Below are 27416 nucleotides of genomic sequence, written 5' to 3'. Positions count from 1 at the left end.
CTAGCAGATCGTTACATGGAGAAACCTTTGGAATACAAGCGCGCTGATCCACACAGGTATGCACACAGGTGTTCACTGCTCGTAGACCCAAATTACACCTTTCTTGGCTGCTACTTCGAAGCACATCTGTCCTGCGTGCTGCACAACAACATTGAATATTTAGTATTTACTGCTGTTTACACTTAGCTAGATTAATGCGATGGTGTTGTGTTTAGTATGTTGCTTTGTTTTTTGGGTTTTTTTGTCTTTTTTTGCTTGTTTTCTATTCTTCTCTCAACAGGTGATCCAGGAGATTTTTTTTTCTCCCCCCCTTTCTCACTGTCCCTCTCCCCTTCTGTTTTCCCTTTCCTTCCTCTTTCTTTCTCCCTTTCCTATCCCTCACTCATGTCTGTCCCATCTGAAAATAAAATATAATAAATAATAAAAACAAAGATCGACCAAATGGACCAATACGGCAATGCCACGATGATCCATTTGGCAAAGTAAATCCATTGGGTATCCTTGTTGGTCTTCAGACAACAATTCTGATGGCTAAAGAACCAAATGGGACAGGCGGAAAAAAAAAAAGAAAAACCAAAAAGAAAAAACAAAAGTTTTATCCAAGATGGCCGACTTCTAAATGGCCACCATGGTCGCCGCCCATCTTGAGGAGTTTGCCCCTCACATATACTAATGTGCCACAAACAGGACTTTAATATCACCAACCATTCCCATGTTGTTACACTGTATCCATAGAAATGGCCCACCCTGTACAATGTGTTTGATGTATGAAGCTAAAATTTCAGCGTGCACATTATAGCCGCTCAAACTTTGGACCGTAACATTTTTGTTCAAACTTTGACGGTCAAGAAGAAATGGAGCGACCCCGAATATTTTCACCTCGGTGCTTCCTGTCTCTTGCTCTTTTGTCACTTCCCACATGTGTAGTTATTGCTGCTCACTTCCTGTTTTATTTTGGTAGTCTCTCCTGGCCTTGATTCTTATCACCTGTGTCTCCCTGTGTGCAGGATTCAGGCGTTTTATTGTCCTGACTGGAAACTTTTACAGACAGTCGAGAAATGATCCACAAAGAGCAGAAAGAACTCCACATCCAAAATACACCAAATATACAAAATCATGACACGTAATCCTGCAGTAAAAAAATCACTACTGTGTGTAAAAACCACTAAAACGGTGCGGGGATGGCTCCGATGGCACATAAAAGGATTTAAAGAGGTTTTTGGTGCTGTTACTCATGCGGTAGAATCCACAGCAGCTCGGGCCTGTTGCTCTGCCTGCTGCTCGTAAACAGTATTTAGTTTGGTTCCAACATTTCCACCGATGAAGGAAAATATTCAAACTGATTCAACAAAAGTTAAAAACGTCATTTCTCTTCTATCAGAAAAAGCCCAGGCGTCGTGGCTCCTCCTGACCTCTGCTTCCACATCAGCCACGGCCCAAAGTGTTTCTGTTGCTCCCTCCGGTATCTGAGCGCCTGATGTTGGACTGCAGTCCAGGGTGAGATTCTCTGAAGTCAGAGGACTAATGATGATGTCCTCTGTGACTTTAAGGATGTGCCTGTTCGCATGCTTGGACAGTTTGGACTTGTTATTTTACAGCTTAAATAAAGGTTTGCTTGTGGTTCCCATCAGCACACACAGCACAACTCTGCCTGAGCCTGGATTTGATATTTGCTGTTCATGGGCGTCACTTTGGTTATCTGTCAGGTGTGTGCTGACCTTCTGACTGCTTCAGGGATCAATAAATAAAACCAATAACATCTGGATTGCAGGTAGAGAGTCGCTGTGTTTATCTGCGGCGTTTTTCCTTTGAGTGTCTCCTGCACGTCGCTGCTCTGTCACCTCGCCACAGATGGTAATGATTAACTGTCAGGATGTTTACCTGCAGAGTCGTGTCAGTGTCGGACGACACCAGCAGCACACGCCCGACAACAGGCTCCTCCTCCTCTCACCTGAGAGATAACCACCCATTTCTTCTAACAGAAAAACAACAGTCAGCAGGATTTTATTTTGAAAGGGCCGCTATCAGACAGCAGGTTTAGAGAAGACCTGACACGAGGAAATCAGGTTTCCTGTTTCAGAAGTAGTGATGGGCTTTCCGTCTCTTTTTAGAGAACAGGGTCTTCAGGTTGTTTTGTTCCTTTAATTAACTTATTACCAACAACAATATAAAATTAAGCAGAAAAGGAATTATAATGTAAAAAAAAAACGTGGTTTTATTTATATATGTTTATATATAAATATATGCGGTGGCCCCTAGAGACAAAACACGTGCAAACTCCAAAACACATTTCTAGCATGAACTGAACTTCAAAGCAGAGCTACTAGATCACTTAAATTACACAATTGAAAGCATGTGTGCATTGTTTGTGTATTTATACACAGGCACTCATATATATTCAAATAATTAAAAAAAAAAAGTTCATGTACCTGTTACTACCACACACCAAATCCGGTCGTTGGTACTTGCTGGCTTGTGTAGCCTCTAGGTAACAAAAGCTCAACACTGCCCCCTAGCATCCTGGAGCACTGCTGTTGTGTTTTGTACGTGTTTTGTAGGGGCCACCGTAAATATACTTTTATTTATTCACTCCACATAAAATGTAATAAATAAATCATATAATACAAAAACCAACTATTTAAAATTTCAGCTTTTTCCTTTTAAACAAATTTAAAGTGAAACAACACAAAACACAGCAAACCATAACACAATTAAATATAAATTATAATATGAAAACAAAAAGAACATGCACATTCTCTGTCATATGGACCTGCATGAATAAACTTTCTGAATCCTTTATCATCCACAGCTGAAAATAGTTGTGGATGATTACTATACCTTTCTAATGTGACCTTGTTGTCCCTGCTCTCTCTCTCCCTCCCGCTCTGTTCCTGTGCTACTGTGAGTGTAACTACCGCCCCGCCCCCCTCTGCCCAGCGCAAAGCACAAGGCTCGCGTGCAGAAAAAAGTGAGAGAGAGAGAGAGAGAAAAAAAAGAAAAAACATGGCTCCCAATAAGGAGCCGGCTCGCGTCGTTCGCTTCAAAGAGTCGGCTCTAAGAGCCGTTTAGTTCGCGAGCGACACATCACTATTCAGAAGTGGTGAAGACTCTGTCCTCAGCCTGGAACAAGTTTATTCCTCTTTCATGCAGCTGATATCAAAGAACCAATCAGAGGCCTTCATCTGCTCGCACACTGAAATCTTAATGAACTGTAGTTATGATCAATTCAATTCAATTCAATTCAATCTTTATTGGCAGACTACATGTCCATAAAAACAAGACAAGAAACACACACACACAACTCCCCCCCCCACACACACACACACACAACACAAGGTATACCATTAAATATATATATGTATATAAATAAGTATCTAAAACATTTGTAAAAACATAAAACCATAATATACATAAAACACAATTACTTAAAATAAATCAATAAATACACAAACACTTTAACCAGTGCTTTCTGAGACTGGATGAGTAACGGGAACCACTCACTGTCGGATCTGTGAGTGCTAAAATTATACTGTTACTCGAACCATCCAGTCGTTCTCTAAAACTGAACATTAACTTTCTTAAAAGTGCTTTAAAAGTCCAAACACCCACAGCTACAAACATCTGGCTGGCACTACCACTTCTAGGTATCCTGCAAAGGATTCTCATCGCATCATTATATGCAACATGCAGCTTCTGCATGCTACATTGTTTGTAGGATGACCACAAGGGGGCAGTATATAGCGGTGTGCAATACGCTTTAAACAAAGCCACTTTAACTGGAAGTGAACAAAAGCTGAATTTGCCTGCACATAGAGCTTACACCGTTGTCTGTATATGTCATCATCATCATTCATTTGCTCAGTAATAAAGTGACCGAGGTATTTCACCTTTTTATGAACTTCAAGAGTTTTTTGTGCCAGTTTAAACAAAGGGAAATTTAGCTGTTTATCCTGCTTGGTTCTACATATCAAAACAGCACTTTTAGCAGCATTGTACTCAATGTCATATTGCACACCATATTCAGTACAGACATTAAGAAGATCCTGTAACCCAGCACTGCTTGGACTAAAAACAACCAGGTCATCTGCATACATAAGATGATTTATCAGTGCTTTACCTAATATACACCCAGTGTTACAGGCTCTCAGCTGTATGGACAAATCATCGACATATAAATTAAATAAAATTGGAGACAAAATCCCACCCTGTCTGACACCATTGCTGACACCAAAGGGGGCAGAAATACTGCTTCCCCATTTAACCTGCATGTTCTGATGAGCGTACCAGTAAGAGAGAATCCTCACGATGTATTGAGGAACTCCCCGTGTCTTCAATTTATCAAAAAGTTTTCTGTGGTTCACTCGATCAAAAGCCTGAGAGGCATCAATGAAAGACATGAGGACAGATGAATTTTTAGCCCTATACAACCTGACTATTTCCTTGAGTGCATATATGCACATGTCAGTGCCGTGCTTTGGTTTAAAGCCAAACTGATTATCCAGAGAAGAGATGAACACACTAACTCTATCAAACAGGATTCTTTCTAACACCTTAGATAAAATACTGGCTAGTGCAATCGGCCTGATCAATCAGTGATCGATGTGAGTTTAATGAAGCTTCAGACCCAGAAACACTGATCAGCGATCAATCACTGCATCTGTCCATCACTGTAATCAATCGCAGTGATAGAGACAAACCCGAGGAAACTAAGAGCGTTGATGCTTTTAATGGAGGCTGCAGAGCGTGAATGTGTGCAGTTATCAAACACGTGGATCACATGGATCACATGGATCACACGTCCACCAGAAAACTGAATCTGATCTTTATCTTCAGTTTATGGCTGAATCTTTAAAGCCATGGACTCCATCTTTCTTTCGAACGTGGCTCTGCTCTTCATATACTCGTAGCCATGGTGAATCCTGGTATCGGCCTGGTCTGTTTTTTTTTTTTTTAAAAAGCGTTTTTTTTAACATGAAGGGGATCTGTGGAAGGTTTATCCCTCCTCTCGCCCTGTGACAGCAGGGACAGACTTCAGATTCAGATTACTCAGTAAAAAAACATAAATCAAAACACAGGGTCAGGCTAGGAGAGAAGAAACTGGAATTTGTGACATTATAGTTGCAAGTTCACAAAAACACACACACACACACACACATTTTCTGTTTAATATTTCTTAAATATTTCTTTCTTGTAAATTTCCATTTTTAAACTCGCTCTGTCTCCTTCTTCTTACCCCAGCCTATATCTTGACAAAGGATCACAAATTTCCTCCAAGGAAACACTAGATTACCACAGAGGCAACTGTAAACAGCACAGGTAACGGGAAAGAGACAAAATGTTTGTACACAAAAAAATAACAGCAAAGAGCTGGGAAAATCTTTAAAAACCAGAAAATAACTGCACACAAATAAATTACAGATAAATAATGAATGGCTACAAAGGGTATAATAAAGTCACATAAGTACAACAAAAAGAAATACAATTTTTAAAGTAAAATGTTTACGTTTTTTAAGCGCCCCGTGTCTGTAGTACCACACTCCGCCCAGTTGGTGGCAGTGTGTTCACCGAAACTGCTGCACACGATTAGTACCAAAGAAGAAGAACAGAAGGCCAGTACCTGCGGTTCCTGAGTTGAGCGCAAATAATAGAAGAAAGCAGCTCGGTGAGGAGGTTTGGGAGCTGGTTTTGAGGGAAATATGACGCTTATTCCGATCATTGATCTATCTGAGTTGAATATATATTGCTAATGGTTTTCTTTAATCCGATTTTTGGCGTTACGAAGCATTTCCGAGCCGTTTTTGTCTGTAGCGAACTTTACACCAAACCCCGTTCAGAAATCTTTTATTTAAGACATCCCGTGTTTTCCAGAAAACACCCAACACACATAGAGCACGACTTCAGTTATGTTACATACGAGTATTGATTCGGAACTTTATATCCAGTATGTTATGACCGCAGTGATCGAAATGTTCAGACTATTTGTGCTTTGTGAAGTGTTCACCGTCATTAAAACCGCCTTAAAGTAGACGTTTTTTAAATGAGGTTTTGTATGTTGTAACTAAGCGCTGCTGTTTGATGCTCCACATCCTCACAGGTTAAATCATGTCCGCTGACCCCAAGATTGCGGAGCTGCTCACTGAGCTCCACCAGCTCATCAAGCAGACACAGGTCAGTATTGATCCGCTTCCTTTGTGATTGATCAGGTCAAGCTTTGATCACATCCTAATTACCTGCACTCGGCCCGCTTCAGGAGGAGAGGTCACGCAGTGAACACAACCTGCTCAACATCCAGAAAACGCACGAGAGGATGCAGACTGAGAACAAGAGTGAGTGTCAGCAGCTTTGAGCACATGTGCTGAATTTGTCGTGTGGTCCTAAACGTGGACGTGTGTCTCCTGCAGCTTCTCCATACTACCGCACCAAGCTGAGGGGGCTCTACACCACGGCCAAGGCAGACGCTGAGGCGGAGTGCAGGTGAGAGGCCACTGAGCATGACCTTTAACCTTTAAATATCATGGTGATCTCACTTATATGTTATACAGGAGACTTCCAGTCTCAAGCTTGTTATTGTTTTGTTTAAATAAAGGTTATACAAATGAAAAAATAAAGGGGGACAGATGCATGAACACCATGACTGAAGCGCAATAAGCAGTAATTTCCTCTGAGTACAGACTGAGACTCTGTTGGAGCCTTTTTAATGACATCATGTGACCAGTAATATGGCTGCTGTGAGGTCACTGCACGAACAGGCGGCCCAACAACCTGAGCTCGGGTTTCCGTTCATGTCGCCTTTCTAGCCTGTTTGTTTTCACATTTCTACTAAGAGTGAGTGAAAATCACCTTTTTCTTCTTCTTTTGTGTCTTTTCCTTCCGCCTCTCAGCATTCTGCGTCACGCCCTCGATAAGATCGCAGAAATCAAGTCTTTGCTGGAGGAGCGGCGGATAGGTGCGTGTCCGGTATTCGGCCTCTCACATCTGCAGCTGGACTTCCTGTTTCATGTGACACAAAACTCACCTGTCTGTCTGTCTGCAGCTGCAAAGATGGCGGGCGTTTACAGCGACAGTGACCCTCCCAGGAAGACGATGAGGCGTGGCGTCCTCATGACGCTCCTCCAGCAGTCGGCCATGACACTTCCTCTGTGGATCGGGAAGCCGGGGGAGAGGTAGGTGGTACTGCCCCAACGCCGGTGGCCACAATATTGGGCTCTAGTGACGTCCCCACAGCGCCATGGAAACACCTCAGATGGTGTTAAAGAGCAGCTTTGTGTCCTCGCCCAGGCTTCCTGTGAGGTCACGTCTTTATTTCAGGCTTTTATGCGTTTCTTTCACCATCACGTTAAACGGTGGTGGTGAGGCATCTTCTCTTTAAAAACGAGGACGTCACGTTTATCCGCCGAGTGTCTCTTCTGTTCCCGCCATGAGCAGCGAGCGGCACCGGCTTGTCGGTAGCTTGTACCCGATGCTCAGGTGTGCTCCGGCTGACTTTCTGAGGTAGCATCTTCTCTGTGACTCCTCCCTCTCCAGCCCTCCTCCTCTGTGCGGGGCGACCCCTGCGAGCAGTGACTACGTAGCCAAACAGGGAGACAAGGTGGCGGCGAGGGTGAAGAGCGTGGAGGGCGACGAGCAGTGGATCCTGGCTGAGGTGGTCAGCTACAACCATTCCACCAACAAGTAAGAACACGTGACCGTTTGTGGCGACGCCTGCGTGGTGTAATGCGATCATCAGCCTCTGACGCCTCCTCTGCTCCCCCTGCAGGTACGAAGTGGACGACATCGACGAGGAGGGCAAAGAGTGAGTTCCTCTTCGTTATGTTCTCTGACAGGAACAACGTGAAGGGCTTTCACGTTGAAGCTCGGACCGCAGCGAGGCTTTGTGAGCGAGGCCGAGTACGACTCCCAGCTTTAGCCAGAAGCAAGTGTTTATAGGATTTTACATCTGCTCTGGTTCTTCGTCTCTTCTCAGTGTTTTCCTCCTCCCGCTTTTCCTCGTCGTCTTTCTTCTTAGAGTCGTTCTCGTGCTGCAGATTTTTGTCCCTTTGCCTGTTTTTCGTGGACTTTCCTCCATTTTCAGTTTCCATCATTATTCAGATCAGTGTACAGACGTTAAACCTGATTGCCACGCCTCTGACTCATTCATGAATGCAGTGATTGTGGGCGGGGCTTGTATGTTTCAGCGCGCGAAACGTGTGTTGATCTTGTCACAGAGGAGTAAACTGTGCCGGGTCTGTGGGAGAATCTCAGCAGCTTGTTCTCTAAAAGTGACAAATCTGCTCCTCCTTCTTCTTCTTCTTTGTTTTCTGAGCGAGCAGGCGGCACATGCTGAGCAGACGGCGGATCATCCCTCTGCCGCAGTGGAAAGCCAACCCGGAGACGGACCCCGAGGCGCTGTTCAGTAAGGACCAGCTGGTGCTGGCCCTTTACCCTCAGACCACCTGCTTCTACCGAGCGCTCATCCACACGCCGCCGCACAGGGTGAGGTTTTATTTTGACAGGCGCGTCTGTGACGGGTCAGCCTCGGCTCAGGGAACGCCGATTAATAAGTCTTTTCATGTTTTATCCTCTATGAGTTTATTCTGTGTAACGTTTATTCCAGAGTCGTTATAGCTTCTGCATAGACTGTAGATAAAAGATGCACGTGGCCACTGTCACGTCATCCTCTGGTTTCCAAACATTCGTGTTTTTGTTACTGTGACGTTGGCTTTTGGCGTCGGAAGTGACGGCGCGCCGACTTAGAGCCAAAGCTGATCAGCAGCTCGCCGCGGAGGAGGGTGGGGGCCGAAAACCACTGGGTGATGTCACAGACACTGCTTCCATCTTCTCTGTACAGTCTGTGGGGATTGACTCATTATAGGAGCCTCTAGTGGACATCAGAGGAACTGCAGCTGCTTCAGCCGCAGAGACAGAAACTGTGACTGAGAGCTGTTAATAAAGTGTGTGTGTGTGTGTGTGTGTGTGTGTGTGTGTGTGCGTGCGTGCGTGTGTGTGTGCGTGTGTGTGCGTGCGTGCGTGTGTGTGCGCAGCCTCAGGACGATTACTCGGTGCTGTTTGAGGACACGTCGTACCCTGACGGTTACTCACCGCCGCTCAACGTGGCCCAGCGCTACGTGGTCGCCTGCAAAGAGAACAAGAAGAAGTGAGCGGCGGCGGTGGGACCAAACGTCCATGTTTATAAGAACACGTGTTCCTCAGTCTGATGCTTGTATCCCTGGGACTGATGTTGTTTCTTGTCAGCTCTCATCAGAGTGGGATTTGTATTGATCAGCTGATCAGATGTTGAACAGCAGGAAGCACTCGAGGAAGAAGAAAAAAACTTTTTTAATTTATTTTCAGGAAGTAAAAAAAACTCATTCATGTTTTATTCAAACTGTTTTGTTTTTTTACGTGTTCGTGTTTGTTGTTTAAAAAAACTGTGCACAGGTTTGTGTCCACGTCTCTTCTCTTTGTGTAAAACTGAGCATGACTCCAAAGTACAGACGCACAGGAAGTCGGTGAAACACACGACTCTCGTTTGAAACTAAAAGCTGTGACACGTGGAAACGTGATCTGCACGAGGAGCAGAAGCAGGGTACAGGTCCTGGGGTCACCGTCCTCGGGTCATGCTTGGACTTCCAGCTGTGTTTACTTGAAGGTTAAAAGAAAACCAGGTGCTTCAGTCAGATTAATACACGACAATCAATAGAATCAGAATATTCGTCCCTAAGTAAATTATGTGGGTTACAGTTGCTCCAGGACAGCAACAGACTGAACTGTTTAAACCATACAATATGTTCAGAGTTTACAAATTTAACAGAGAGATGACATAAAGCTTTATTAGTCCCACACGTTGGTCACTGCCAAAAATATTGTGGCCAAGTTTAAGAGCAGCAAGAGTTCAGAAAAACAATAAGTTAAAAATAGAATAACGTGCTACACAACAAGAGTAAAATGCTTTGTCATAGTAGGAAAAATTGCACATCAGGGAGACAGCTACAACTGTGTGAGTCTGCACAGGTGTGGTCATCTGCAGAGACCGACAGCAGCTGGAAGGAAAGACCTGTGAAATCTCCGTCCCACATCGTGGGTGCAGCAGATGAAGGAGCTGCTCAGGGTGTAACTGTGCATTAGTTGTACAGGGAGATGGCCACAGGCAGGAATGACTTCCTGTGTCATTCAGTGGTGCATTATGGGTAATCTCAGTCTCTCACTGAACGTGCTCCTGTGGCTAGCCAGCACGTCACGGAGTGGGTGGGAGGTGTTATCCAACATTGTCTTTGTCTTAGACAGCACCAGCCTCTCCGACACCACCCTAAGGAAGTCCAGCTCCGTCCCCACAACATGACTGGCCTTGAGGATCAGTTTATTCAGTCTGTGGGGGTCTGCGACCCTCAACCTGCTGCCCCAGCATGCAGCAGCATAGAGGATCGCACTGACCGTAACAAAAAATCCTGAGAATTGTCAGACAGATGTTAAATGACCTCAGCCGCTTCAGAAAATAGAGCCGAGTCTGGCCCTTCCTGTAAAGTGCAGTGGTGTTTTTAACCCAGTGTATGTGTACTCTGAGGTATTTATAGTCCTCCACATGAAGAAAGTTCTTTTAATGTGCTCCTGGCAGCACGAGGAGCCCACGCACGTGCTCCTCTCTTTATTTATTTTAATGAAGCATCTGAAACATCACACAAACTGTCAGTGTGCAGTTTGGAGGACGACAATCTCCAGCTTTGTTTTCATTCACACTGATCTCAGGAACGTAGTGTTTCCATTTCATATATTACCAGATATTAATGAGATTTTGTTGTATTTGTTATTTTTGTGATATTAAAATATTATATGAATTTCTATTAAATTCACAGCTTGTTTTATAAGTTTGTCCATGTTTAAATGAAGTGTTTTTAATTCTAGTAAACTCACCTGTTTGTTTTTTCCACATAAATTCCATACTCTAAAGTACTTTAATTTGATCTTGTTCTTATAAGTTTGGGAATTTTTCTTATAATCCTTCAATTTTCAACCTTTTTTCCTCAAAAATATATTTTTGCTAGTTTTTTTTTGTTCTTGTAAACTGGACACTTGTTTTTCTCTGCAGAAAGCAGATTTTTCTTTAAGTTTTTTCTCCGAAATTCCAAATAACCTTGAAAATACTGAAACTGGTTCCTTAGTTTTTCCTTCAGTGTGTCTGATATCAGTTGTTGTTAGTTTGCATCTACAAGTTTTACAGTTACGGATCCACTAGAGTCCTTGAAGGCAGCACTGCCGCTACTGAGGCAGAATATCCCACAGTCCGTGAAGGTTGCGGCGCCCCGCGGAAAGAAACAAACATGGCGGAAGCGGTGAGTGGGTGACAGGTCTGCTGGTGCTTTTTTAGTGATGAAACGTTACTGAAATCATGAATGTTGTGTTTAATTAGAAGGTTAGGGGCCTCCTGATTAGACCTACAGGAAGACGGAGGTGAGCAGCTTTGGCGGAAAGTCCGTTTAAATCGACTAACTGTGCGTTAGCGCGACGTTAGCTAACCTTAATCAGAGCGCTTCAAAATAAAAGTCAGGTATAGTTTCGCTTTCTTGTTTCTGCCGATGGCGTTAAGACAACAGAAAAACTGCGCCGAGGATCGCTGAAAGCTTTTTGCGAGGTTAAACTACAACCCAGCTCTGCTTTTAAACAAATGTAATCACTTTTAAACTTCTTGTTGATGTTTGGTTTGTTTTGGGGTCAGTTACGCAAAACAACAGACGGTGCACTAGACAGGGGGAAATACCAGTACAGGCAGGTGGAGAGTAGCGCGAGGGGGAAGAAGCTTTAACGTGGTTTGAAGACGGAGGAGGCCGAGGTGAAGATGTTGGACAGCAGGGACAGGATCAGAAACGAGTCCATCAGAGTAGTGATGGGTCGTTCGCGAACGAAATGGCTCTTAGAGCCGGCTCTTTGACGTGAACGACGCGAGCCGGCTCTTTGACGTGAACGACGCGAGCCGGCTCCTTATCGCGAGCCGTCACGTGGGTTTTTTTTTTTTTTTTTCTTTCTCTCAGCCTCTCTCTCGCACTTTTTTCCCGCTTCACTCTGCACGCGAGCCTTGTGCTTTACGCTGGGCAGAGGGGGGAGGGGCGGTAGTTACACTCAGTAGCACAGGAACAGAGCCAGAGAGAGAGAAAGAGAGGCAGGGACAACAACATTAGAAAGGTATAGTAATCATCCACAACTATTTTCGGTTGCAGATGATAAAGGATTGAGAAAGTTTATTCATGCAGGTCCATATGACAGAGAATATGCATGTTCTTTTAGTTTTCATATTTATAATTTATATTTAATTGTGTTGTGGTTTGCAGTGTTTTGTGTTCTTTTCACTTTAAATTTGTGAAAGGAAAAAGCTGAAAATTTAAATAGTTAAAACTTGAAATGTGAATAGTTGATTTTTGTATTATATTATTTATTTATTACATTTTATGTGGAGTGAATAAATAAAAGTATATTTACGGTGGCCCCTAGAGACAAAGCACATACAAACTTCAAATCACATACGAACTCTGAAGCATGTACAAACTCCAAAACACGTACAAACTCCAAAACACGTAAAAACTCCAAAACACGTAAAAACACGTACAAACTCCGAAGCACGTAAAAACTCAGAATCATATAAAAACTCAGAAGCACATAAAAACTCAAAACACGTACAAAAGACAACAGAAGTGCTCCAGGATGCTGGGCGCAGTGTTGAGCCTTTGTTATCTTGTGGCTACACAAGCCAGCAAGTACCAACGACCGGATTTGGTGTGTGGTAATAACAGGTAAATGAACTTTTTTTAAATTATTTGAATATATATATGAGTGCCTGTGTATAAATACACAAACAATACACACATGCTTTCAATTGTGTAATTTAAGTGATCTAGTAGCTCTGCTTTGGAAGTTCAGTTCATGCTAGAAATGTGTTTTGGAGTTTGTACGTGTTTTGTCTCTAGGGGCCACCGCATATATTTATATATAAACATATATAAATAAAACCACTTTTTACGTTAGTAATTCCTTTTGTGCATAATTTTATATTATTGTTAATAATAAATTAATTAAAGCAACAAAACAACCTGAAGAGCCGGCTCTTTTTAGTGAGCCGAACCGAAAGAGCCGGATCTCTAAAAAGAGCCGGAAATCCCATCACTACATCAGAGGGACAGCTCAGAGTCAGGGAGGCTGAGATGGTCTGAGCATGTGCGGAGGATGACGATGGAGCTGCAGGGCTGGAGTGACAGAGGAGTGTGCTGGGATAGGAGGAGGCACATGAGCTGCTGTGGTGATCTCTGCAGGGAGCAGCAGGAAGATTCACTTTTAAACTCAGTACTGTGACATTTCTGTGTGAACTTTGGGGCTTTGAGGAACACATGCTTTCACATGCCACTTTATTAGATACATCTGTGATATTTAATTAAAGCAGAAGAATCAAACACTTTTATCAGAGGAACCTGGCGTGATGGTGGTGGAGGTGTTTAAAGTCAGCAAAGTGTTTTTAAGCAGGGTTGACTGCTGAGCCTGAGCATGCTGCTCCCACTGAGCACTGAAGTTAAACTTTAAATAAAGCTCTTTTTACTAACGGTGTTTTTTAGCTTTAGTTAACTGTAGTAACGTTGGTTCAAGTGGTTCTGGTCATCCATCTTCTTCGTCTTATCCGGGGCCGGGTCGCAGGGGCAGCAGCCTAAGCAGAGGAGCCTGGACTTCCCACCTCCCCAGCCACCTTCTCCAACTTGTCCGGGGGAACAGCCGAGAGATATAGTGTGTCCTGGGTCTGCCCCGGGACTACTCCTGGCTGGTTTTGTCTAGTGTAGACTTTATGTTTGTATCTTAGTTAACAAAAATATTTTGTTGACATCTAGTTTTATTCGTAGTTTAGTTTTAGTTAACTATAACCCCAGTCCTGTGCTGCCTTACGTTATAGAAGTGTTCCTAATATTTTGCCCCCTGGTGTCTGTTGAAGGCGTCTCGTGCTGGACGTTTCTCTTACTTCTGTCTCTGTTCTCAGGTTCACAGCAGCGACGTTCCACTCCCAAAGCCACCGCCAAAGCGCCGACGCATCCTCGACCCGTCAGCCATTGTCCCCGTGCCCATCTACTCCAACAAGGTAAGGAGCCAATAAGAGCCATGGAAGCTTGTTTGGATTAAAGTGAGCCGGACAACATGGACCAAGAATCATACATCACACTGTATCTCTGAGCTTCAGCTGTCAGACTTCAGAGGAGCTGGATTCTGTCAGAAGAAACTCAGTAAAATACATTATGTGGGGTGATATGGTACTACAAGGTCATTAAGATAAGATGGGGCCTGATTATTTAAGACCTTGTATGTGAGGAGCAGGATTTTGAATTCTGGATTTAACAGGAAGCCAAAACAGGAGAAATCTGCTCTCTTTCTAGTCCCTGTCAGGACTCTTGCTGCAGCATTTTGGATCAGCTGAAGGCTTTTCAGGGAGTTTTTAGGACATCCTGATAATAATGAATTACAGTCGTCCAGCCTGGAAGTAATAAATGCATGAACTAGTTTTTCAGCGTCACTCTGAGACAGGATATTTCTAACTTTAGAGATGTTGCACAAATGGAAGAAAGCAGTCTTACATATTTGTTTAATATGTGCGTTGAAGGACATGTCCTGGTCAAACATGACTCCAAGGTTCCTCACAGCGTTACTGGAGGCCAAGGTAATGCCATCCAGAGTAAGAATCTGCTTAGATACCATATTTCTAAGATTTTCAGGGCCGAGTACAATAACCTCAGTTTGATCTGAATTAAGAAGCAGAAAGTTAGCGGCCATCCAGGTCTTTATGTCTTTAAGACATTCCTGCAGTTTAACTCATTGGTGTGTGTTATCTGGCTTCATGGACAGATAGAGCTGGGTGTCATCTGCATAGCAGTGTAAATGTATGCTATGTCTTCTAATGATGCTGCCTAAGGGAAGCATGTATAATGTAAACAGAATTGGTCCTAGCACTGAACCCTGTGGAACTCCATAATTAACTTCAGTGTGTGAAGAGGACTCTCCATTTACATGCACAAACTGGAGTCTATTAGATAGATATGATACTTTAATCTATCAGCTGTTCTTGTGATTTTCCTCTGTGAGTCAAATTGAATTGAAAAACATGTAAAAAAAAATTGTACATATATATAAATGACGTGTCATGCATTCCTCAGACATTAAGCTGTGATTCACTGTAGAGCAGTGCTGTGTCCCTTCAGTGGGAGGGGCTTAAATACATCTTCATGCAACATCAACCTGTATCACATGAACTAGATTGTCCTGATCCTGTGTTTTGTGTCTGCAGGTGAAGAGCAGTCTGCAGCTGAAGCCGACGGCAGCGCTGCTCACTGAAAAGACCGACACAGGTAACAGCTGACGCGCTTTTATCCACGCTCAGAGGAGCGGGTGATTTTCTGGCTTTAACCACTTCCTGTCTGTGAGCAGATGACGACGCAGACGACAGTTTGTTGTTGGAGTTTTCATCTCGAACCGAGCCGGTGCATTTCGTCACCCTCAGCGACTCCGAAGATGAACACGTGCAGAAGAAGGCGGAGCAGCGGCCGTGAGTCAGAACCCGCATCGTGCCCGAGCTTCCGAACTTTAAGCCGAGTTTAGTTTGAATTCGTTGCTGAGCCTCTTGCTTTATTTCAGAGACGCCGTGCGCTGTCCGTCCCCTCCTCCTCCAGAGAGTCCCGTACAGAAACAGTCCAGGGCGATGAAACAGAAGCTCAGGTGAGTCCGCGTGTGTGCTTCCTGTTTCGTTCTCCAGACACATCCGCTAAAGATCAGCGCTGGCTTTGTTTTTGTTTCCCACCTCAGTGAGATCGACCAGAAGCTCCGGGCGGTGAGCTCCCTCCTCTCTCCAGAGCCTCAGGGTGGCCTGTCGAGACGGCGCCGAGGTCCTCCCATGTCACATCCTGAGTATGTGCGCGTGGACGACGATGAGGACGATGACGTCATCATCATGAGCCCGGAGCCGGAGTCAGAGAGCTCCTCAGTGCGAGAGATCCCGCTTAAGATCCGCTGCAGGACTGAGATCCACAAGATCCCGGTGCTGTCGGTACGTACAGGTAACAGCAGCGCAGGTTAATAAAAGGCCACTGTGCCGCGTTTCAGCAGGTGTGTTAAGCTCCGCCTCCACAGCAGTCAGAGTCACATTGATTGAGAAGTACTGACCCGGGGACCAGACACCCAACCCAGAGGATTATGGGCCCTTTTAACGTAATGTATGTTTAAGCATCCTGTCAGTTATTGATTGATTGATTTTCTTTTTTTAGTCGACGCCTTTAAGCGATGTGGTGACGCAGCTGTCTGTCATCCTAAATGTCCCGCCTCCTCGCCTCCTGCTGCTGAGGGAGGAAGAGGAGCTGCCGACGAGCGCCACCATCAGCGAGCTCGGCCTCGGCATCGCCGACATTATAGGTGAGTCCCAAACGCAAAGAGCCCCTGTTTGCAGTTTGTCCTCCGCACGGCGTCACCGTGGATTTTAAACAAACGCTCAACAAGATCCGAGGTCGATTCCACGGGTTCAACTGGTAGTTGTTGTATTTGCTGTTCACTGAAACTCTCAACGTGAGGTCCAGAGAGATGCTGGTGAAGGTGGGGGAGGTCATCATCAGGCTGAAGGACCAAAACAAGCCAATCAAACGGTACGAGAGACCAAATCACCAATCAGAACAGAGCGAACGCACCGAGCAGCTCAGCAACAGTAAAAGACCAGAAAACATTTAAAGTGCAGGAGGACAGAAAAACTGCTTCAGAGGTGTAACCACCTCCATCAGCGACACAATAACAGCTCCCACCGTCCTGAAGCTGTCTTGGTGTGCAGCTCGGTGATAATAAAGATTAACTGGCTCACTGTGTTGAGCAGGGGACTCTTATGTTGAAAGGGTTCTGCCCAGCACCGTTTCCTGTGTGTGGCCAGAGGGTGATATCAGACAAAGAAGGATTATTTTGAACTGTGATTCATGTGAAGCTGCTCTGATGGAGTCCCAGAGTGCAAAATGTTTTCTTCTTTGTGTGTTCAGAGTGTGTGGTCATGGCGGCGGAGGATGGAAGCCAGTCAGACGGTGATGGCAGCATCATCACTGTGAGGCTGCAGAGCAAAGACAGAGACTCTTCTCAGGAGTTCTCTCTGCACAGAGTTCGTACCTCCTCCTTCTCCTTGTTTCTCACAGCAGGGCGTTAACGCCGATGATGTAATGACGCCGTCTGTTTGTTCCTCAGGAGGCGCCGCTGAGGTCCATCTTCTTCCAGTACGTGTCCAAGATGTCTAACAAGGATCAGAAGAAAGTGCGCTTCCATTTCGACGGCTCCAAAGTGACGGGCAGCCAGACGCCGGCGCAGCTCGACATGGAGGACGGTGACATCATCGAAGTCTGGGTCTGAGTCGCCCACTTCAGCTCTACGGTTTATTTAAGCGTCACTGCGATCATTTCAGAGGTCACTTTATTGTCAGGTGCTGACGATGGGACACGGACAAAATGACAGCAAAATTCAAGCGCACCAATCAGGTCTTTAACCTTTCTGTGTCCACACTGAAGCCACTTCCTGTTTTTGTTTGTGAGTATTATTTTTATGAAAATCAAATAAAAGCAAAACAAGCTGACCTCACATTATTTGCATGAGTGAGGTCATGATGAAAAACCTCCACCTGTAAAGGGCAAGAACATGGCCGCCCTGGAGGCTCAATGTGAATGTGGAAGAGTACTGTAAATAAAAGATGGACACAGTTGGTCCTGAAAGGTGACGTTTACAGTGTTTGATGAAATGTGAAGGAAATGACCTGTTGGCTTTTTTGGACGTGATGATGTCGGTGACCGTGTAGGAACAAACAAATCCGGTCACAGACTCACTGCCCTACAGTCGCTGGCACCGTGGCAACCACCGGTCACTAAGGAAAAAAGTGTATCCCCCAACTGGTCGGCAAAAACCTCGCGATTGCTTCAGTTGCTAGCATGTTGCTGCGGTTCACCCTTTAAAGTAAAAGGTGTGTCAGAAAATGACCAATTTATGAGAATTTCTTTATTTTCTTTCACAAAAGAGAACGAAAAGCCAAGTTTAGCAAAAGCTTTTTTATGTCTGCATTAAAGTCACCATTTCATTATTAAAAGTAATTTTTTTAAAGGGAAGTTTTGCCAACAAAAAAAGTTCAATTTTATTATTATTATTATTTAAATTCACTATTTAAGAAATGTTTGTTTTTATTTCGGTTTTATGAGAAATAAAGTTACCAAAAACAAATCCTGATTTAAAACATGAAAGCGGACATAAGCAGCCTCCGCCCAGTTTTACTGTTAAAAAAATAGTGTTTCTATCAGTGGGTGGAGGGGGACCCACTCTGCGTCACTTCACGGTTGGAGATAAATCCACGGAACGTTACTGAACCACTATCAGCTTCTCCACCCACTCACATCACGGCTGATCGCGGGATTGATTCTGTCACGTGAATTTCGGTAAGCGGGTCATGGCGTCATATGAGCGGAAGTGGCCGTCAGAGGTGTCATGGCGCCGGGAAAGAAGCGTCTGTCCTGGAGCGTCGGGCTTTAAACGCTTCGTTGGCGTTAACGTCTCTAACCCGGCGCACGGCTCGTGTTTCTGTTTGACGGCGTCAGGATGGAGTCTGTCACGAGCTCTTAGCTTTGTGAGAGGAAGTGAAGATTTGGAGCAAAGAAGAAGAAGCGCCAGCCTGACTCATCCTCACAGGTAAACAACAACAGCGGGCCCACAGACCTGCTCTGCAGAGGTCCATTTAAAAAACAGTGAATTTAGGGTGGCTTTGATTTTTCCTTATCGGAGATAATTAGATTTTACTGCTCCTGACTCGTTTATCAGCGCTGACCGCTCGGTGATTTACTTAAAGAAGCCTTCAAGAACTTATCATTTAATCTCCGCTAAAACAAAACGCGTTTAAAAATGTAATCAAATGTTAACCGAATTTATCAGCAGAGGTTTAAAATGTGCTCTGAAAAATCTCAGCTGATAAAAAAGTAACATAAAAGGGTTTTTTTGCATGTTCTTTGGGCGATCGTGGTTCAAGAGTTGGGAGTTCGCCTTGTAATCGGAAGGTTGCCGGTTCGAGCCCCGGCTCGGACAGTCTCGGTCGTTGTGTCCTTGGGCAAGACACTTCACCCGTTGCCTACTGGTGGTGGTCAGAGGGCCCGGTGGCGCCAGTGTCCGGCAGCCTCGCCTCTGTCAGTGCGCCCCAGGGTGGCTGTGGCTACAATGTAGCTGCCATCACCTGTGTGTGAATGTGTGTGTGAATGGGTGGATGACTGGATATGTAAAGCGCTATACAAATACAGGCCATTTACCATTTTACCATTGGTGTTCGGGCTTTGCTGCGCTGCCTGGCTGTACCTACATTTCCTAACTCTGCAATAAAAGAGCCGAATTTAACGCAGCACGCATTAAAAGGTATTAAACCACATTTCAGGTCAATATCATTAACTGTTATTATCTTTGATGGCAGAACAAACACAGCTGTGATGATTACGAAGCGAGTTTTAAGACCTTTAATCTTCTTTGAGCCTTTTAAAAGTAAAGTTCCTAATTGGGAACACGTTGAATGGAGATCGGAGCACAGTTTAAACACACTTTAAACATTAATATTGAATTTATGTCAAGATTCCTGAGAACGTGTTGAAGCTGAATGACGTTTATTAGCAAAATAGAAAAAGTGTGAGACATTTGAATGGAGTTTGGTGCTGTGCTCGCTCTCCTCTCCTTTAACCTCGTCAGCTGCTGCCTTGTTCAAATAGCCTTTTGTTGACTTGTGCACGAGTGCAGAGCAACAGCAGCACCCTGGTATTGATGAGGATCCAATCATCCACTGATCAATAAGATGAGCAAAGGGTCACCTGGACATGTCTTATCTTTATTGGAGTCACTTAACAGGAGCACTTCCTTCTGTATGAAAGCAAAACATCAGCCTGAATCAAATATGAGCTCATTTAAGAGCAGTAAGGATGGACGACTGGTGCTGAACAGAGTCCAGGGTGGTGGACTGTTTCAGTTTATTTGCATGTAATCATAGTCATAAAGCCAGCATTCAGTTCCACTCCTCTGATGTCCAAGTGCCTTTATTTGAGCAGAGGGAGAGATGGACCCCCTCAGAGTCGCACTTTTAATTCAATAAAGTCAAAACAAAAAGAAAAGAGCGGCAGAGCGTTTGATGTTCACCGTGTCAGCAGATTGTGCTCGTGTAGAGCGTCACATGGCCGCGGTTTCACTCGGTCAGCTTCTCCTTTCTCCGCTTCTTCCTCTTCTCCTGCCTTCATCCTCGGAGCTCCTGCAGAGCTTTCTGCTGCCGGAGCAGGTTTGCGAGTACGGCGTCATGTGTTCACCCGGAAGTTTCAAGAACCTCACCAGTAGATAAACTGGATTTTCCAGCCACTTTTCAGCGTTCACCTCCTCTGCATGTGGAAACATGAGCACCACCATTTACACAAACTTCACATGGTTTCACCTTCTTTGAAGACGCGTTTGCACTTTTAGGCTTCATACACATATTAACTGTATCCATGTAGTTCTGCTCTGTGAGCAGTATAACTGCCAACGAAGGAAGAACATCGCGTTCGACGAGCTGTTCATGGAAAGCAAACATTTCACACTCGCTGTTGCGTGACTTTGTCACTTCCTGCTGTCTGCTGCAGGTGAGCGATGTCTCGATATCAGTTTGGAGTCACACCTGTTTGAGCGATCCTGCTAACAAACGGACTGAACCACCGGTAGAAGGAGGATTTAGTGAAGCGTCCGTCTGGCAGAGGACCCAGAACGGGGCCCTGTGGCCCCCGCGGGTCAGTGCGACGGATCAGTGAGTAATAACTATCTGATCTCTCTCCAGCGGCGGCCATGTCTCGAGGCGAGCCGATGTCGGACTCTGCTCCGTTCTTCTCCTCTGACAGCGAGGCGGAAGGTCCGGAGGATCAGGGCACCGCGACGGCCAATCAGCAGCCAGATGAGGAGTCGCCCAGCGGGGTGTCCAGAGGCCGGGCGTTGGTGATCGTCTTCGTCCTCTGCTACATCAACCTGCTCAACTACATGGACAGGTTCACCGTGGCAGGTACGCTGCTGCCGGGGACGTTTGTTCACATTCACGTGAGCGATGCGTGCGAAGATTCACGTGTTGGTCCAATGCATGCGTGGAAGTTATTTCTGTAACACCTGCTTCTGATGCCAGAGGTGCAGGTGAGTGAAATATGAGTGAAGTAAATGACGTTTGTTTTGTCCACCAGGTGTTCTCCCTGACATAGAGCACTACTTTGGGATCAGCGACACAGAGTCTGGCTTACTTCAAACAGGTAAGGAGGAGAACTCCACCCCCTCATCATGTAGCAGGACTTATGTTTCATGAAAAGAAAGTTTTCTTTCAGCACAAATGTTGCTGCAGACAAACACGATGAGCTGCTAATGGTTATGGTCACGTGTTACTTGACTGAGCGTCAGACTAAAGAATTTGTGCCCGTTGTAGTGACGGCTGTTTTTAGAGAACCGGCTCTTCAGGTTGTTTTGTTGCTTTAATTAATTTATTAACAACAACAATATAAAATTATGCACAAAAGGAATTATAATGTAAAAAAAAAACGTGGTTTTATTTATATATGTTTATATATAAATATATGCGGTGGCACCTAGAGACAAAACACGTACAAACTCCAAAACACATTTCTAGCATTAGCTGAACTTCAAAGCAGAGCTACTAGATCACTTAAATGACACAATTGAAAGCATGTGTGTATTGTTTGTGTATTTATACACAGGCACTCATATATATTCAAATAATTTAAAAAAGATTGTTCATGTACCTGTTACTACCACACACCAAATCCGGTCGTTGGTACTTGCTGGCTTGTGTAGCCTCTAGGTAACAAAAGCTCAACACTGCCCCCTAGCATCCTGGAGCACTGCTGTTGTGTTTTGTACGTTTTGTAGGGGCCACCGTAATTATACTTTTATTTATTCACTCCACATAAAATGTAATAAATAAATCATATAATACAAAAACCAACTATTTAAAATTTCAGCTTTTTCCTTTTACAAATTTAAAGTGAAACAACACAAAACACTGCAAACCACAACACAATTAAATATAAATTAAAATATGAAAACAAAAAGAACATGCATATTCTCTGTCATATGGACCTGCATGAATAAACTTTCTGAATCCTTTATCATCCACAGCTGAAAATAGTTGTGGATGATTACTATACCTTTCTAATGTGACCTTGTTGTCCCTGCTCTCTCTCTCCCTCCCGCTCTGTTCCTGTGCTACTGCGAGTGTAACTACCGCCCCGCCCCCCTCTGCCCAGCGCAAAGCACAAGGCTCGCGTGCAGAAAAAAGTGAGAGAGAGAGAAAAAAAAAAAAACCCGCTCGCGTCGTTCACTTCAGAGAGTTGGCGAGCGACACATGTCTGGCACGTTGGTAGAAGTGGTCTTCATGTTGGAACCATAAACGAACCTAAATACAAACCTTCTCGAGTGCACCTGTGCTGTGGGACAGGGTTTTTCTGTCTCACAGTTACTGGTAAATACTGACTGCAGTCACATGACCACAGGTGCTCTTTGGTCACGTTTTCAGGTGTTTCACTTCCTGACTCCAGCTCTCACCTTTGTGCTTCCTTCCAGTTTTTATCTGCAGCTACATGTTCCTGGCTCCTGTGTTTGGTTACTTGGGCGACAGGTACAACAGGAAGTACATCATGAGCGGCGGCATAACGTTCTGGTCGCTGGTGACGCTCGCCAGCTCCTACACGCCCAAAGAGGTGAGAGAAATGTTTGAACTCAGGAGGAAAACTTTTGTGAAGGTTTGAATGTCCACAAACGCACGTGTTCTCCTGCCGCAGCACTTCTGGGCGCTGCTGCTGACTCGAGGCCTGGTCGGCGTCGGCGAGGCCAGCTACTCCACCATCGCCCCGACCATCATCGCCGACCTCTACGTGAAGAGCAAGAGGACCAACATGCTCTCCATCTTTTATTTTGCCATCCCTGTCGGCAGGTAGCTGCAGACGTGTTAACGATGATCCAGAAAGTGAAAACTCAAAATTCTAACTAAATTAAATAATTAAATATTTATATTATTGGTGTTTATTAAATCGCACCTGAAAAATCCATGTCATTAAACTTCCCTCGCAGTCTTTGTTACTACATTTACTATTATTAATCATTATTATTGATATGATTAAATATTCAGTGTTCTGTTTGTATCGTTCCACAATTTTTGCTTTAAAAGTGACTAAAAATAAAAATATTTATGTGGTTAGCATGAATGAACTTCCTGGGAGTTTTCATTGTCACACAGGAAGTGCGAATAGCTGACCTCTCTTTGTCTCCTCCTCCCGTCAGCGGTCTCGGCTACATCGTCGGCTCGCAGGTCAGCAGCAGGGCGAAGGACTGGCACTGGGCGCTGCGGGTGAGCCAGGCAAACATCTGCTGCAGCTGTGTGGTCTCCTGCTGTTTCCCCCAGCTGATGAGCGTTTGCGTTGTCCTTCCTCCTTCAGGTGACTCCGGGTTTGGGGCTGATCGCTGTGCTGCTGCTGCTGTTTGTGGTGAAGGAGCCGAAACGAGGAGCCGTCGAGGCCCGACCCGAGAATCGCCTGCACCAGACCAGCTGGCTCGCTGATCTGCGCGATCTCAGCAAGAAGTAGGTCACCGCTATTCTCAGAAGACGCTCTGGCCTCAGCTTATTTCTAGGCTCAGAATATAAAGTCGCGTTCGACAGAATCTCCATCACTGATCACATCGTCTCCATCCATCAGTCAGAAACATGCATGCATGCTGCAGTGAGCTGCAGGCTCTGAATATCTCGACAACGACTCGGCGCGAAGCTGCGGTCTCGTCCTGATGGGAGAGGAAGGTTCTGGTCTGCTGTTCGTGGGCTAAACAAGGACACAGCCAGCTCGTTTCAGTAATGACCGACTCAAACTACCAAGCGCAAATGACCGGGTCAAAAATGAGCAAACGCGATGAGGGCCTGAGTAATTGTGTAATTGCAGGTTTTAAATATGCGGTTCCCTCTGAACACAGCGTGGCAGCTCAGGCCAAGGGAAGCCAGCTGAGTCACGTTTCTGATAGGAGGGTGAAGTCTTCGGTTAGAGGGCGGAGGAGCTGTTCTCCGGGTCAATCTGACGGGTCGGCTTATAAACCTGAAGTCTGAGCAGCTTTTAGGTTCCCATCAGATCTCGACCCTGTGAACAGACGCCTGTGGGCAACATCCACGACTACTCCCAGTGAACAACACGATCCTACGTTACATTTCTTCATGGCGCATAACGGACTGAATACTGAGACTCTGAAACAAAAGAGTGATATCTGACGTGTGCGCTGCTGAGGAAAAGCACACAGATGCTGTTGTGCACACTCACCCACTCACTGGGTTTAATAACGGGACTCTGCTCCCTCTGACGGGCCGCGTCCAGCTTGGTTCTGGTTTCGTCACAGTGCTGTAATACTGGGATATGAGGATGAGGACTCAGTGAAGGGTTAGAGGGCAGAGGAAGAGCTTTGCTGTCACGTTCACACGATGATTCACTTAAATACTCTCCTCCCCCCAAAACAGCCGAGCTCACGCCGTTCTGTCACGGCGTCTCTTTGGTAAAGCCATGCCGTGGTTTTAATGCTTTGACGTTCAGCTGGTTTCCATCTCTCTCCTCCGCAGCCGCAGCTTCATGTTGTCCACGTTCGGCTTCACGGCCGTGGCGTTTGTGACGGGCTCTCTGGCTCTCTGGGCGCCAACGTTCCTCTTCAGGGCGGCCGTCTTCAACGGGGAGAGGGCTCCCTGCATGGAGGCTCATTGCGAGTCCTCAGACAGGTAAACGTGACTCTACACCTGAGGTGGGCGGGGCGGGCGGTTACTTGTTAAATTCGACCTCGATGGAGGAATGCAGCATCCTGATGGTTTGGGGGTTTTTTTTCTCCTCAAGTCTGATTTTTGGGGCCATCACCTGTGTCACCGGCGTGCTGGGTGTGGCCAGCGGCGTGCAGGTGAGCCGACAGCTGAGGAAGAAGACGGCCCGAGCCGACCCGCTGGTCTGTGCCGCCGGTCTGCTCCTCTGTGCACCGTTCCTCTACCTCGCCATCATGTTCGCCCAGGCGAGCACTGTCGCAACATATGTGAGTCCTGCATAGAATCACAGCCACCCGTCCACGCACCCGTCCACGCACCCGTCCACGCACCCGTCACCATTTAACGTCCAGCCTCCATACATGCATCCATCTGAGCAGTCAGAGGGTCGTGGGAGGTGTCAGTGTTTGAGTTTCAGCATTAATCACGACACAAAGATGGCTGACACACCTTTAGAACAGCTCCACCTGCTGGTTGTTCGTTGATATCTTTTCTGTTCGTCCCTCCAGGTCTTCATTTTCTTCGGGGAGACGTTCCTGTCCATGAACTGGGCCATCGTGGCGGATATTCTTCTGGTGAGAGATGTCTCCTGTTGGACTCGAACGCGAACTTCCTGATTACTCACAGATAGCTCGTGATGGTGACATGAAAAAATAAAAATAATTGAAAGCAACCAAATGAATTTGATTACAGCTAAATGTGATTGGCTGATGCAGAATCTAAAATGCAGAATTTACAATATTAAAGAAAGTGAAGACGACGAGTGATTCTCCGTCTGTTTCAGTACGTAGTCGTCCCCACTCGACGCTCCACAGCCGAGGCTCTGCAGATCGTCGTGTCTCACCTGCTGGGAGACGCAGGAAGTCCCTACCTGATAGGAGTGGTACGTACACACACACACACACACACACACACACACACACACACAGGCTGTTGTTGCTGACTGATGATCGACGTCCATCTTGAACATTGGCCCCTCCTCTTCCTGTGTCAGATCTCCGACTCTCTGAGGAAGAACGACTCCTTCCTGTGGCAGTTTCGGTCTCTGCAGTTCTCCATGCTGCTCTGCGCCTTTGTGGCTGTGGTGGGCGGAGCTTTCTTCCTCGGGACCGCAGTCTACATCGAAAGAGACCGCGAGCGAGCCGAGAACTACGCCCCCACAGGTGAGACGCCCCTGTGTGTTGTGCTCGCAGCTGATTGGAGGTGAAATTGTGACATCATTTCTGCCGTGACTCCTAACACTTGTCGTGTTTGTTTGTTTTTAACAGATGAGCCGATCGTGGTGCCGAAAAGCGGGCGCTCCACTCGGGTTCCGGTGTCCAGCGTCCTGATCTGAGGAACCTGGCGGAGGTTCTTCGCCACCTGCGGCTGGTTGTGTCTCACCTGTCGGTGTCGCAGACTCTCTGCCGTGCAGAAACGCTTCAGGACACTTTTTATTTTTGCAGATTTGATTACTTTTTATAACCTTTTCTGCCAGGAAGGCTTGAGGACAGCGTGTTCTTCAGCTCGCCTCTCGGCTCGGCGGCCACGTTTCAGAGCGCGTATGGCGTCGAGACTCGACCGAAGCTGCTCCGTGGACTTTACTGACCCCGCTGTCATCACTCAGCAGCTGATCTGTGATCAGCCCGGAGGCAGAAAGACGGATGACGTCGTGCTCTCGCGTCTTTCCAGCAGAAGCTTCGTTAATCACTTTGATAAGTGCGTTTGAGCTGTTTTAGTTAGAACACTAACTCTCTCCTGTTTCCTTCAGCGCCTCGACCGTTTCACCTCTCATGGTTTTAAAGAGCCTCTATTTGAATCCCACGTCGGCCCCCGACCCCAGGCCTGACCCCTGACCTCTGACCCCATCCCTGGACACTGTAAACATGTAATTTTAAATTTTTTTGAAATGTTTTTATTACATTTTCCTTCCAACATGACTGACACATGAAAACTGTCCCCCCCCCCCCCCCCCCCCCCCCCCCCCCGGAGGAAACGGCTTTTCACTGAATGTTAACCTCGAATAATTTTTCTGAACTTTTCTGAATTATTAAAGGAAAATGAACCTGCTGTTTGTGTGTGTTTACAATGGAAATGTTTATGATCACAGCTGTGCGTCGACGTTCTCATAATTCATTTAACAATCAATAATCTAGCAAAAGCATATCCTAACTATCATTCATATATATATATATATATATATATATATATATATGATTTTTTTTTAATTTACAATAAAAATGATAAATATTTGTGTCAAATATTTAAAATCCACGATAATAAAGAAGGTTTAGATAAATAAAAACAATATTTGTATATTACTCTTAAATTAAAATAATTTTATATTAATCAACTACTACAGTCATTATTTTATTAAATACTTTTAGTGTTAAATATAGCAGCTTTACTTACATTATTGTTGAATTAAATATTAAAACTGATCAATATGTTAGAATGAATTTTAAAAAGTATCAAATTAGCTAAATGCTAAATTTTATTTGATATAATGTCAAAAGTGGAAAAAATGTTTTGTTTTGACCAAAACAATCAAAACGAGTTTTTATATTTTTTTTGTAACATTTATAAAAACATCTTTATCAAAGTTGAAATAAATATCTGT

The 27416-nt window shown here is 45.1% G+C and overlaps 3 protein-coding genes across 3 annotated transcripts; all 3 read left to right on the top strand.

Annotated features, from left to right (window-relative positions):
- The first annotated feature begins 5549 nt into the window (after nt 1-5549).
- sgf29 (SAGA complex associated factor 29) lies at nt 5550-9996 on the top strand. Its single transcript, XM_004556473.4, has 10 exons — nt 5550-5662; nt 6095-6168; nt 6251-6326; nt 6402-6474; nt 6882-6946; nt 7034-7163; nt 7525-7671; nt 7757-7792; nt 8310-8472; nt 9021-9996. Exons 2-10 carry the CDS (start codon nt 6103-6105, stop codon nt 9135-9137), a joined length of 873 nt encoding a protein of 290 aa, XP_004556530.1. The 5' UTR covers nt 5550-5662; nt 6095-6102; the 3' UTR covers nt 9138-9996.
- Nucleotides 9997-11205: 1209 nt separating this feature from the next.
- Nucleotides 11206-17725, top strand: nfatc2ip (nuclear factor of activated T cells 2 interacting protein). Its single transcript, XM_024802124.2, has 9 exons — nt 11206-11306; nt 13985-14083; nt 15281-15341; nt 15421-15538; nt 15628-15708; nt 15796-16036; nt 16254-16398; nt 17004-17119; nt 17203-17725. The coding sequence occupies exons 1-9, from the start codon at nt 11295-11297 to the stop codon at nt 17362-17364; spliced, it is 1035 nt and encodes a 344-aa protein (XP_024657892.1). The 5' UTR covers nt 11206-11294; the 3' UTR covers nt 17365-17725.
- Nucleotides 17726-18411: 686 nt separating this feature from the next.
- spns1 (SPNS lysolipid transporter 1, lysophospholipid) lies at nt 18412-26866 on the top strand. Its single transcript, XM_024802261.2, has 13 exons — nt 18412-18681; nt 20822-21040; nt 21213-21278; nt 22603-22739; nt 22821-22972; nt 23320-23386; nt 23475-23617; nt 24632-24784; nt 24897-25086; nt 25327-25392; nt 25602-25700; nt 25812-25980; nt 26086-26866. The coding sequence occupies exons 2-13, from the start codon at nt 20830-20832 to the stop codon at nt 26151-26153; spliced, it is 1521 nt and encodes a 506-aa protein (XP_024658029.1). The 5' UTR covers nt 18412-18681; nt 20822-20829; the 3' UTR covers nt 26154-26866.
- Nucleotides 26867-27416: the final 550 nt, after the last annotated feature.

The sequence above is a fragment of the Maylandia zebra genome, linkage group LG4 (assembly GCF_041146795.1).
Source record: "Maylandia zebra isolate NMK-2024a linkage group LG4, Mzebra_GT3a, whole genome shotgun sequence".
Lineage (NCBI taxonomy): Eukaryota > Metazoa > Chordata > Actinopteri > Cichliformes > Cichlidae > Maylandia > Maylandia zebra.
This window is presented reverse-complemented; position numbering and strand designations above follow the sequence as displayed.